General features: G+C 42.2%; 1 protein-coding gene across 1 annotated transcript in view; it reads left to right on the top strand.

Annotated features, from left to right (window-relative positions):
• hfm1 (helicase for meiosis 1) overlaps nucleotides 1-12,222 on the top strand; it is a 193,310-nt gene that overhangs the window by 46,393 nt on the left and 134,695 nt on the right. The window contains exon 15 of the mRNA XM_072573276.1: nucleotides 8,124-8,171. Within this exon, the coding sequence (XP_072429377.1) occupies nucleotides 8,124-8,171 (48 nt within the window). The remainder of the gene's footprint in view (nucleotides 1-8,123; nucleotides 8,172-12,222) is intronic.

Below are 12,222 nucleotides of genomic sequence, written 5' to 3'. Positions count from 1 at the left end.
GACTCTGGTGCGGCCTCATCTGGAGTACTGTGTGCAGTTTTGGTCGCCATATTATAGGAAGGATGTGGAGGCATTGGAACGAGTGCAGAGGAGGTTTACCAGGATGTTGCCTGGCATAGTAGGAAGATCGTATGAGGAAAGGCTGAGGCACTTGGGGCTTTTCTCATTGGAGAAAAGGTTTAGGGGAGATTTGATAGAGGTGTACAAGATGATTAGGGGTTTAGATAGGGTTGACAGTGAGAACCTTTTTCCGCTAATGAAGTCAGCTGTTACTAGGGGACACAGCTTTAAATTAAGGGGTGGTAGGTGTAGGACAGATGTTAGGGGTAGATTTTTTACTCAGCGGGTTGTGAGTTCATGGAATGCCCTGCCAGTAGCAGTGGTCGACTCTCCCTCTTTATGGTCATTTAAGCGGGCATTGGACAAGCATATGGAGGTTATTGGGCTAGTGTAGGTTAGGTCGGCTTCGGTCGGCGCAACATCGAGGGCCGAAGGGCCTGTACTGCGCTGTATTTTTCTATAATTCTATAATTCTATAACATTCTGCATCATAAACCAGCTGTCCAGGCAACTGAGCTGCTTACTCAGATTAGACTCAAATTGCCATTTCTCCGCCCATATCTGCAACTGATCTATATTCTGCTCCATCCTTTGACATCCTTCTACACTATTCATACCTACGCCAATCTTTGTATCATCTACAAATGTACTAATCAACCCATCTACATTTTCATCCAAGTCATTTATATATACAACAAACAGCAGAGGTCCCTGCAGAACACCACTGGACATGGACCTCCAGCTAAATAAAAACACACTTCCACCACTACTCTGCCTTCTGTTGGCAAGGCAATTCTAAATCCACACAGCCAAGTCACCATGCATCTTAATCTTCTGGATGAACCTACTATTAGGGACCTTGTCGAAAGCATTATTAAAATGCATGTAAACAACATCCACCGCTTTACTGTCATGAATCACCTTTGTCGCCTCCTCAAAAAATTCGATTGAGTTAGTAAAACATGGTCTACCCCACGCAAATCCATGCTGACTGTCCCTAATTGGGGCATGCTTTTCCAAATGCATGTAAGTCCTACCCTGAAGAATTATGTCCAATAGATATGGGAATTAATCTTCAATTTTTGGCTAAGTCCAACTTGTATTTAGTTTTTGGAGCTTTTTTTTACCACAAGGTCGAGTAAATTCACCATATTTAACAAATGATTTTTTGCATTAATTACCTGCCATATCCCATGCTATCACTCACTTCTGTTTCCAGCCCCATTCTTTACCATGCACCATTCCCAGAATAATTCATATCTCAGTAGATATCCACTGTAAGACTGGCATCCCTTGCGCCTGTGGCATATTTAAAAGGCTGCTGTGCATCAGGACATGTGCTGGCATTCCAAAGCTGTCCTGCTTGTTGATGGACTGCATCAGAACTACTTGGATGCTGCCTGAACTGCTGTGCTCTTCCAGCGCCACTAATCCTGCATCAGAACATGGCTGAAAAGGGGAAGACAGTGCCATGATTCTCCAACAGAGACCTGGAAGTCCTAGTGGACAGGATGGTGCAAAAGAGAGGAGCCATTTTCCTCGAGGACCAGCAGAGAATGCTGCATAACCAGATCCTGGCAATTTGAACTGAGGTTGCCACTTGAGTCAGTGCCATCTCCACAGTGCAGAAGAATAGCTATTAAAAAGTCAGAGAACTTTTCTGTTAGGCCAAGGTGAATTTCTGTTTATCATCTCACAATCATCTATCTCTACTGCGACACTGCCTTCCTACTGTTGCCTGTAACATCTTCCTTCACGTGATCTTATCCACTCCAATGTCCTACACCAGTAGCCAAACATGCCGTGTGTGCTGCCTCCTCACTTACTCGGAACACCTCACCACCTTTTTGCCATATGCACCAGCACTAATAGCTGTGTCACCCACATCACTCAATCATTGCCTATCTCTCATTACAGAAGACCATCCATAACAGGGCAGTACAAGTCCATATGGGTTGAGGTGCCCGACATTTGGATAGAATCTGAGCCCTTGCAAGAGAAGAGTGGGACGACTCCTGCAGAGATGCAGAGACATTCCCAGCAATTGAGTATGTGCAGCTCTTCATTTCCCTGAAAATGTCATTGTCATAGAGTCATACAGCATGGGAACAGACCCTTTGGTCCAATTAGTCTATGCCAACCAAGTTTCCCAAACTAAACTAGTCCCAATTGTCGGCATTTTGTCTATATCTCTCTAAACCTCTCCTATTTATGTTGCTGTCCAAATCTCTCTTAAATGTAGTAACTACCTGCATCTACCAGTGCCTCAGGCAGTTTATTCCACATACAAACCTCCCTCTGTGTGTAAAAGTTGCCCCTCAAATCCCTTTTAAGTCTTTCTTCTCTCCCCTAAAAATGTGCCCCCTAGTTTTGAACTCCCCTGCCCAAGGCAAAAGGCTTTTGATGTTCACCTTATTTATGCCCCTCATGGTTTTATAAACCTCTTTAAGGTTACCCCTCTGTCGGTCTTGTTCTTTGCACAACACTTCTAACCAATGGCTGTGACACCTCTCTTGTGTCCTGCAGTTACCAGTGGGATGCCCATGATCCTGTAGAGAAATGGGCTGCTCTGACAGAAGACATTCTGGGGAAGGGAGTTCCGAGGCCTCAAAAGCAACAGAGGGAGTGCAGGAGGCGACAGTGTCAATCAATTTAGATATAAACACCTTGTTAGTGCATTAAGCTTAGACAGTGTCTGAGCACAATCTTGTGACTTCCTCACTGTGACAGCTCCATAATTAACCAAGGACTGGCCTAGAGTGCAGGCCACTGACCCTCTTACTCAGAGGACTGCTGATGACCAGGCTCAGAAAATGTGGTGCTGGAAGGCACAACTGGTCAGGCAGCATCTGAGGAGCAGAAGAATCCAGGTACTGCTCGTCTCTGCTTGAGACCAGGCACCTGCTCAGCCCCATTCAGCTGAGAACCTCCAGCCATTGGTAATTAGAAACTTAATTGACATACACAGGGAGACAAAGAAACAACAGGAAGGTAAGCAATGACTCTCATTGCCCAGAAGCTACATCAGTGCAGCAAGTCATGCAAGTATAATGTGGTGGGAGAGCAGTTTGGTGATAGTGACCATAACTGCCTCACATTCTACATAGCTATGGAGAAGGAGAGGATTAGGCAAAATGGGAGGATATTTAATTGGGGAAGAGGAAACTATGATGCGATTAGACATGAGTTAGGAAGCATTGACTGGGAGCAATTGTTCCATGGTAAAGGCACAATAGACATGTGGAGACTATTTAAGGAACAGTTGTTGTGAGTGATGAATAAATATGTCCCTCTGAGACAGGCAAGAAGGGGTAAGATAAAGGAACCTTGGATGACGAGAGTGGTGGAGTATCTCGTCAAAAGGAAGAAGGTAGCTTACGTAAGGTGGAGGAAGCTAGGGTCAAGCTCAGCTCTAGAGGATTACAGGCAGGTGAGGAAGGAGCTCAAAAATGGTCTGAGGAGTGCCAGGAGGGGGCACGAGAAAGGCTTGGCAGAATGGATTAGGGAGAACACAAAAGCATTTTACACTTATGTGAGGAATAAGAGAATGGTCAAAGAAAGAGTAGGGCCGATCAGGGATAGCATAGGGAACTTGTGTGTGGAGTCTGAGGAGGTAGGGGAAGCCCTAAATGAGTTTTTTACTTCTGTCTTTCCAAAAGAAACAAACTTTGTAGTGAATGAAATCTTTGAAGAGCAGGTGTGCATGCTGGAATGGATAGACATAGAGGAAGCTGATGTGCTGAAAATTTTGTCAAACATTAAGATTGACAAGTCGCCAGGGCCAGGCCAGATTTGTCCTCGGCTGCTTTGGGAAACGAGAAATGCGATTGCTTCGCCACTTGCAAAGATCTTTGCATCCTCGCTCTCCACTGAAGTTGTACCTGAGGACTGGAGAGAGGCAAATGTAATTCCTCTCTTCAAGAAAGGAAATAGGGAAATCCCCGGCAATTACAGACCAGTAAGTCTCACGTCTGTCGTCTGCAAGGTGTTAGAAAGGATTCTGAGGGATAGGATTTATGACCATCTGGAAGAGCATGGCTTGATTAAATGCAGTCAACACGGCTTTGTGAGGGGCAGGTCATGCCTCACAAACCTTATCGAGTTCTTTGAGGATGTGACTAGAAAAGTTGATGAGGGTCGAGCTGTGGATCTGGTGTATATGGACTTCAGCAAGGCATTTGATAAGGTTCCACATGGTAGGCTCATTCAGAAGGTCAGGAGGAATGGGATACAGGGGAACTTAGCTGTCTGGATACAGAATTGGCTGGCCAACAGAAGACAGCGAGTGGTAGTAGAAGGAAAATATTCTGCCTGGAAGTCAGTGGTGAGTGGTGTTCCACAGGGCTCTGTCCTTGGGCCTCTACTGTTTGTAATTTTTATTTATGATTTGGATGAGGGGATTGAAGGATGGGTCAGCAAGTTTGCAGATGACACGAAGGTTGGAGGTGTTGTTGACAGTATAGAAGACTATTGTAGGCTGCAGCGGGACATTGACAGGATGCAGAGATGAGCTGAGAGGTGGCAGATGGAGGTCAACCTGGACAAATGCGAGGTGATGCATTTTGGAAGGTCGAATTTGAAAGCTGAGTACAGGATTAAGGATAGGATTCTTGGCAGTGTGGAGGAACAGAGGGATCTTGGTGTGCAGGAACATAGATCCCTTAAAATGACCACCCAAGTGGACAGGGTTGTTAAGAAAGCATATGGTGTTTTGGCTTTCATTAACAGCGGTATTGAGTTTAAGAGTCATGAGATCTTGTTGCAGCTCTATAAAACTTTGGTTAGACCGCACTTGGAATACTGTGTCCAGTTCTGGTCCCCCTACTATAGGAAAGATGTGGATGCTTTGGAGAGGGTTCAGAGGAGGTTTACCAGGATGCTGCCTGGACTGGAGGGCTTATCTTATGAAGAGAGGTTGACTGAGCTCGGACTTTTTTCATTGGAGAAAAGGAGGAGGAGAGGGGAACTATTGAGGAATACAAGATAATGAGACGCTCAGATAGAGTTGATAGCCTGAGACTATTTCGCAGGGCAGAAATGGCTAACACGAGGGGTCATAGTTTTAAACTGGTTGGAGGAAAGTATAGAGGGGATGTCAGAGGTGGGTTCTTTACACAGAGAGTTGTGAGAGCATGGAATGTGTTGCCAGCAGCAGTTGTGGAAGCAAGGTCATTGGGGACATTTAAGAGACTTTTGAGGGTGCATACATGAGGATCAATGGTCGTTACAACATCGTGGGCTGAAGGGCCTGTTCTGTGCTGTACTGTTCTATGTTCTAAGAAGATGGAGTAAGCTACTCGGAACTTTGAGCCTGCTGTGCCATTCAATAAGATCACAGCTGATATGAATATAATCTCAACTCTATAGTCGAACATATCCTCAATAATATTTCATTCCCTGAGTAATCAAGAATCTATTTAACTCTGCCTTAAAAATGTTTAAAGTGACGGTTGTCTGCCTCCATGGACAGGTTAGCAGCTGACAAAAAGGCCATGTCCAACATCATTAGATGCAGTTGCAAGATTGGTGTAGCACACTGCCATAAAGCAAAGTATGTGCTCCTTTGACTGAAGACTGCTGAGCAGCCCATGTGACTGTGCTAATTGGCATGGCAAGGCAAACCATGGGTAGTACTAGCATGCAGTTAGCCAATAAGTGTGTGAGTGAGTGCTTAGGGAACAAGTGAGTAGCTTTGAGATACAGCCTGGTGGGTGCCCATCCGTGCACCAAAGTGTGTCTGTTGCAGTGCTTCAATGCTAGTTGCCAGTGCCTCCCTGCAATGTAAATCTGTGCTTCCATAGCAGACTGCCAAAGTATCAGAGGTGCCATGATAGTTTGCGGATTTGGGAGATGCCAGATGTGATTATCCATGGAAGAGGTGTACAGAAACTGGTGCCTATGAATTGTGTCCTATGCTGCAGTTTGGATGTTTGCGATCTGGAGGATTTTTAGAGCAAGCTGTGAGTTTAATCCACCAGGTATCCAAATCGGTTTTCATGTTGAGTTTTCTCAACATCTTACTTATTTGATGAGTTTGGCAAGACAGAAAGCTGAACATTATTGTGGCTAGTTCTCTCATTAACATGAGATATAATAGGCAATAATTCCCATAATAGGAATTGTCACTGCCTAGCGAGAAATTCACCATGTTGCTTATGAGAGAAATAAAAGATGAAATGAGTTGTGGCCTATCTTTGGGCCTTCCCACACTTCTCATCCAATTCTGCCACACATCTTACTATTTCCCACATTCTTCAGACCCCTACAAGATTCGTCCCAGTGTACTTCTTAAATGGTGAGAGGTTGGGAAATGTTGAAAGAAAATTGAGTGTCCTTGTTCATGAGTTACTAAAAGCTAGCATGCAGATTTAGTAAGCAAGTAAGAAGGCAAGCAGTATGTTAGCATTCATTTCAAGGTGATAAAGTTTAGAATTATGATGTCTTGCTGCAGAGAGCGTTCATCAGACATTCACCTCTGGGATAGTGAGGTTGCCTTATGAAGAGACACTGAGGACAAGATTTTATTCTTTACAGTTTCAAAGACTAAGAGGTGCTCTACTTGAAAGTTGTAATGTTCTTACTGTGCATGACAATGGATGTCGATAGGATGTTTTCCCTGTTTGGTGACTCTGGAACAGTACACTTAATCTCAGGATAAGATTTAAGATTGACATGCGGAAGAATTTGTTCACTCAGAGGATGGTGAATCTTTAGAATAGTTTTCTGGAGTCTAATGATTTTAAGAGATCTGGAGCAGGAAAATGGCACTGGGGAGATGATCAACTATGATTTGGAATGGCAATGTTGCCTTGTTGAAATGAGTTTTAAAATGTGTTGCTGGAAAAACGCAGCAGGTCAGGCAGCATCCAAGGAGCAGGAGAATCGACGTTTTGGGCATAAGCCCTTCTTCAGGATTCCTGAAGAAGGACTTATGCCTGAAACGTCGATTCTCCTGCTCCTTGGATGCTGCCTGACCTGCTGCACTTTTCCAGCATCACATTTTTCAGCTCTGATCTCCAGCATCTGCAGTCCTCACTTTCTCCTTGTTGAAATGAGTGGCCTACTCCTCATATATTCCTCTAATATAGCATTTTAGTAAGTTAATAAAAATGCATTTTGTGAGAAATGGAAAATTTCAATCTGGTAGAGAGGAGATCTAATTTCAAAGTTTCAATTGGTCTATTTTATGACTGCCAGCAGGAATCTTCTCGTCATGCTGGTATACTGGATCTAGGACTTTTGATAGGAGGTACAAAAGAAGCAAAAGTATTCCATATTGCTGTACAAATGACTCCGACTATGATGAGCACAAAACTTCACAAATATATAAATTATACCTCTTATTTGTTCACACATTAAATATGACTTTTTTTTGCACTCTGGTCTAGTGGTGTTTTTTTTATACAATGGAGTTGGGGAGATTAATATAACCATAATCACAGTTAAGGATGCACATTTACAGAAGGTGTTAAATTATTTTTGTTAAGATAGATAGGATGTTATCCTCATTTCCCCTTCCCCCACCTCACCCTAGTTTTAAACTTCCAGCTCAGCACTGTCCCCATGACTTGTCCGGACTTGTCCTACCTGCCTATCTCCTTTTCCACCTATCCACTCCACCCTCTCCTCCCTGACCTATCACCTTCATCCCCTCCCCCACTCACCCATTGTACTCTATGCTACTTTCTCCCCACCCCCACCCTCCTCTAGTTTATCTCTCCACACTTCAGGCTCACTGCCTTTATTCCTGATGAAGGGCTTTTGCCCGAAACATCGATTTCGAAGCTCCTTGGATGCTGCCTGAACTGCTGTGCTCTTCCAGCACCACTAATCCAGAATCTGTTTTCCCTGTCTGGTGACTCTCAGGATAAGTGATGCCTGGCTTCTGTTAACTGACCAATATTAATTCCAGTAGATTTTACATATGGTCTAATAGTTATTAATTTTAATACAAACTGAACATCCTACTGCTATTGCTTATGACTATGATCCATATTCTTATGGAATAGATATAAACAAAGAATGTAATGATTTCAAAAATAACAATTATATGTTTTTCTGAGGTTTTTCTACTAGACAAGGTAAAGCTGGAATTGAAGCCAAGTTACAAGGTACAGATTACATTTAATCCTTTCTTTCCTATTGAAAAGTATAATAAAAAGCTGTTTATCAATTTTAGGTGTGTGAAACAAACATCATTTCCAACTTAAGGATACACACCTGATGATATTGGATCAGCTGCCAGTTACAACTGTCCAATTTTGCTTTGCATTTCAGTCAGAGTTGTATCATAGACCTGTAGTTCCTTAACCAATCAAGAACTGTATCCTGGTGTTTTCGGCAATTATATTATTTAATGCAATAGGGTGTGCTCACTTAATTAGTTGATAGAAATGAAAGTCAGCCTATTTTTATGCAAGTGAGGTTTTTCTAAAATGATTGAAAGTGATTTTGATGTGGTTTGTTGATAACAGGCTTGGCTCAATGGAAGCACTCATCACTAAGTCAGGTTATGGATTCAAATCCCATTCCAGAAATTTGAATCTCTAACCTGGTTGACACTTCAGTGCAGTAGTGAGGAAACTGTGCTTCCTTCCCTCTAATAATGACTACAATTTGAAGTTATTTCAATGGCTGTGAAATGCTTTGGGACATCCTGAGGTCATGAAGGGAAGTATATAAATGCAAGTCCTTTCTTATATATCACAATAGCTGACTGTGTCATTTCCTGGCACCTAGCAGGAGGCTTAAGTACACACCAACTTTTGTTTTTTCCATCAAGAAAAAACAGTGGTTTGGTTTTCAGCAAGCATTGTTTGCACTAGAAATATATATTGGAAAACTCCAAAGTCCTCTGAGAATTCCTGAACCAAACACAATCTTTTACTTAATACTCGACCTATTGTAAACTGCAACATTAAATCTGCCTTAGTCCTAATTAATCAAGACATAGTGTCCCTGAAGTCGCTCTTTATATTCTGATATGATCCTGGACCAGATTGCCAAGTTTATGTTCTGATCAGCTTGGGGACCTATAACTTATTTTTAGATGTTGACAAAGGTGAGATGCAGCAGATTTAATGGAAGGGTAAACCCACAAGATTCCACATTTTTGGACAAATAGCAATATTTTATTGTATAAGTTGGAACAGTGATATAATCTGCAATACAAGTACAACTTATTCTTAATATCCAGAGTTAATATGTGGCAAGCATGGTGTAGTGATTGTAATGAGGTCATCTCGCTGGACCTCACAGAATATGAGTTCCCTGATTGGGGCTGTTAGTCTGATACAATCAAGGAGCCCTGGCTGACAGATGACAAGGACAATGTCAGAGATACCAACATTCTAAGAGCGGCCTCTGGATGAAGCAGTGCTACGGTCAAGGACTGTTCATGTATAAATAAATGGTTACTTGGTGGCAGGATACTGGCTTCTGTGGAGTTATATTAGTGGCAATGAGTAAAGCACATTCCTGCAGAAACTCACTCACAGCAATCAACTTTGAGTTGCAGTGAGCATATCTTACATCATGCCTTTGTTTGGAAAGCTTGGCTCATTCAACCCTGCTGTCGAGGACTGTAACCAGTATGTGGAAAGAATGCATTGTCTTTTCTGGGCAAATGACGTTATCGCAGTCAAAAAGCAATGAGTAATTTTCCTGACAGCCTGTGGAGCTGCAATGTTTCCCTGAGGCACCAGATACTAAAACCTTTCAAGAATTGGTAGACATAATTCAGAATAATGTGACCCCAAGCCTCCTCCAATTCTGAGAACCTATAGTTTTTCCTTGGCAGTTCAAGAACCAAGGGAATCCATATCGGGATTTTTGACTAAGTTAAGACAACTGGCAGAAGCCGGTGACTTCGGTTTAGCCATTAATAAGATGCTTAGACGCTGTTTGATATATGGGATTAATGATGTAACTATGCAAAAACGCCAATTAGCTGAAGCTCAACTGGATTTTAAACAGGTGTCATGACTGGCTTTATCAATGGAAGATCGGCAAGTGGAGCATATGAGTTGCAGGGGATTTCTTTTTAATAGATATTTTATTGAAAATTTAACATGTTTTTACAAACTTACAAAATAATACACACAAATACAAACATTAATATACAATTAAATATTAAATATATAATAACCAAAACAGACAAAAAGAAGAGATTAAAAAAAGGAGAAAACAAAACTCAACTAACTACTAATCTAACCTATAAATAACCAGAGCGTATAATAAAATATCTTACATTACTCAAAAGAAAAAAAATGATAACATAGTAATTAAATAGGAAAGTACATGCTCGGAACGAATTAACATCAAGTCATAATAAAACCCATATTTATGCGGGATTCCTCCCCCAAGGACCCCCGGACCAGCCAGAACCGTTACCGCAACTAGATGAAAGCCCTTGACAAAAGGGCTGAAATAGCTGTATCTATAATTCAGGAAGGGCTGCCATATTTTATAGAATTCAGTTTTTTAGTGCACCATATTTGTAAGGAAGTCAAGGGGAATACATTGCATAACTAACCTACACCAATTCGAAAGTCCTGGAGGGCCCTCAGCTATCCAGTTTACTAAGATATTTTTCCTTGCACAAAAGGAGAGAATGGAAAATAATTTCCTCCCGTGCACATCCAGGGAAGGCATGCTCGAAAAACCCAGGAGAAGAGATACTGGATCTACTCTAATTTCTGCTCCCAAGATTTCTGTCAAAGCATTTGCTACTCTGACCCAGTTTTTGCGGATCTTATGGCATGTCCATAAGCAGTGTGTGAGAGTGCCCACCTCTATTTTACATTTGGGACACATTGGAGATGCTCCTGCCCTAAATTTTGCCAATCGTTCCGGTGCTATATGAGTCCTATGGAGTATCTTTAACTGAATGGCTTGGGTTCTATTACCGATGGAGATTTTTCTGGCATTTTCTCAGATATCGTCCCACATTTCTGTGGATATTTCCAACCCCAATTCCTGATCCCATGTTCTAAGCAAACATTCCATGTCTTCCGAAACTTCATTATGTAATAAATGATAGAGAGTGCTGACCGAGGGTAAACATATTGGCCACAACACTCTTTGTTCCCTATCTGATTTATAAAGGCTATCTAATAACGTAGTCGTCTTCTTCTGTATGTAATCTTGGATTTGGAAGTATCAAAAGAGGTCTCCATTAGGTAGTCCAAATTTCTGGTGCAGCTGTTCAAAAGATATCATGACCCCCTCATCAAACAGATCCCCTAAACAGGAGATACCCCTGGACCTCCAGGATTTAAATGTGGCATCTGTGAGCCCCGGTTGAAAACCCCATGCCCCCACTATAGAAGTATAAGGGGAGGTTTTATGTGAATTACCCTTGTTTTGCTGCATTATCTTCCAGGCTTTAATTGTGTTTAATACTATAGGGTTTTTACAATCGTCCATAATGACTTTCATCTTATCTAAAAATAAGAGGTTAATAAAAGGACACTTTGTTTGAGAAGCCTCGATGTCCAGCCAGGTTGATTGCAGGTCAGATGTGACCCAATTGGCTATGTAGCTTAGTAGAGAACTCAGCTGATACTTCCTAAAGTCTGGAAAATCCAGCCCTTCCCTTGCTCGTGGAAGCTGCATTCTTTAACTGAATGAGGGGCCGCCGATGATTCCAGATGAAAGAACCAAGCCAACCATATAATTTGCACAGTGCCAGCCTCAGCAGCATCATTGGGAGCATTCTCATAGGGTATAAGAGCTGGGGCAAGGCATTCATTTTAATTAGAGCTATTCTACCTCGCCAAGAAATTGGAAGATCCCCCCATCGTTGAAGGTCCTGCCTTATCCTTTCCAGTAGATGCACAAAATTGACCTTGTACGGCTGACCGAATACTGGGGTGATAAAAATACCTAAATATAAAAAACCCTCTAGAGACCACCGAAAGGGAAAATGAGATCCGTCCAATAAGTGGGACATACTAGAGAGGCCACTCATCGGCATGGCCTCCGATGTTGAGGAATTAATTTTGTAACCTGAGAATGCACTAAATAAATTAATAACTTGGATCAGGCGAGGCATGGACATCAAAGGATTACTAAGAAAAAGGAGAACATCATCTACATAAAGGGTAATTTTATGTTTACCCATGCCAACCCTCGGGGCCATTGTATTAGAACTAGTGGCTC

The sequence above is a fragment of the Chiloscyllium punctatum genome, chromosome 7 (genome assembly GCF_047496795.1).
Source record: "Chiloscyllium punctatum isolate Juve2018m chromosome 7, sChiPun1.3, whole genome shotgun sequence".
Lineage (NCBI taxonomy): Eukaryota > Metazoa > Chordata > Chondrichthyes > Orectolobiformes > Hemiscylliidae > Chiloscyllium > Chiloscyllium punctatum.
The sequence above is the reverse complement of the archived record's forward strand: the minus strand, read 5'-3'. Positions and strand labels throughout refer to the sequence as shown.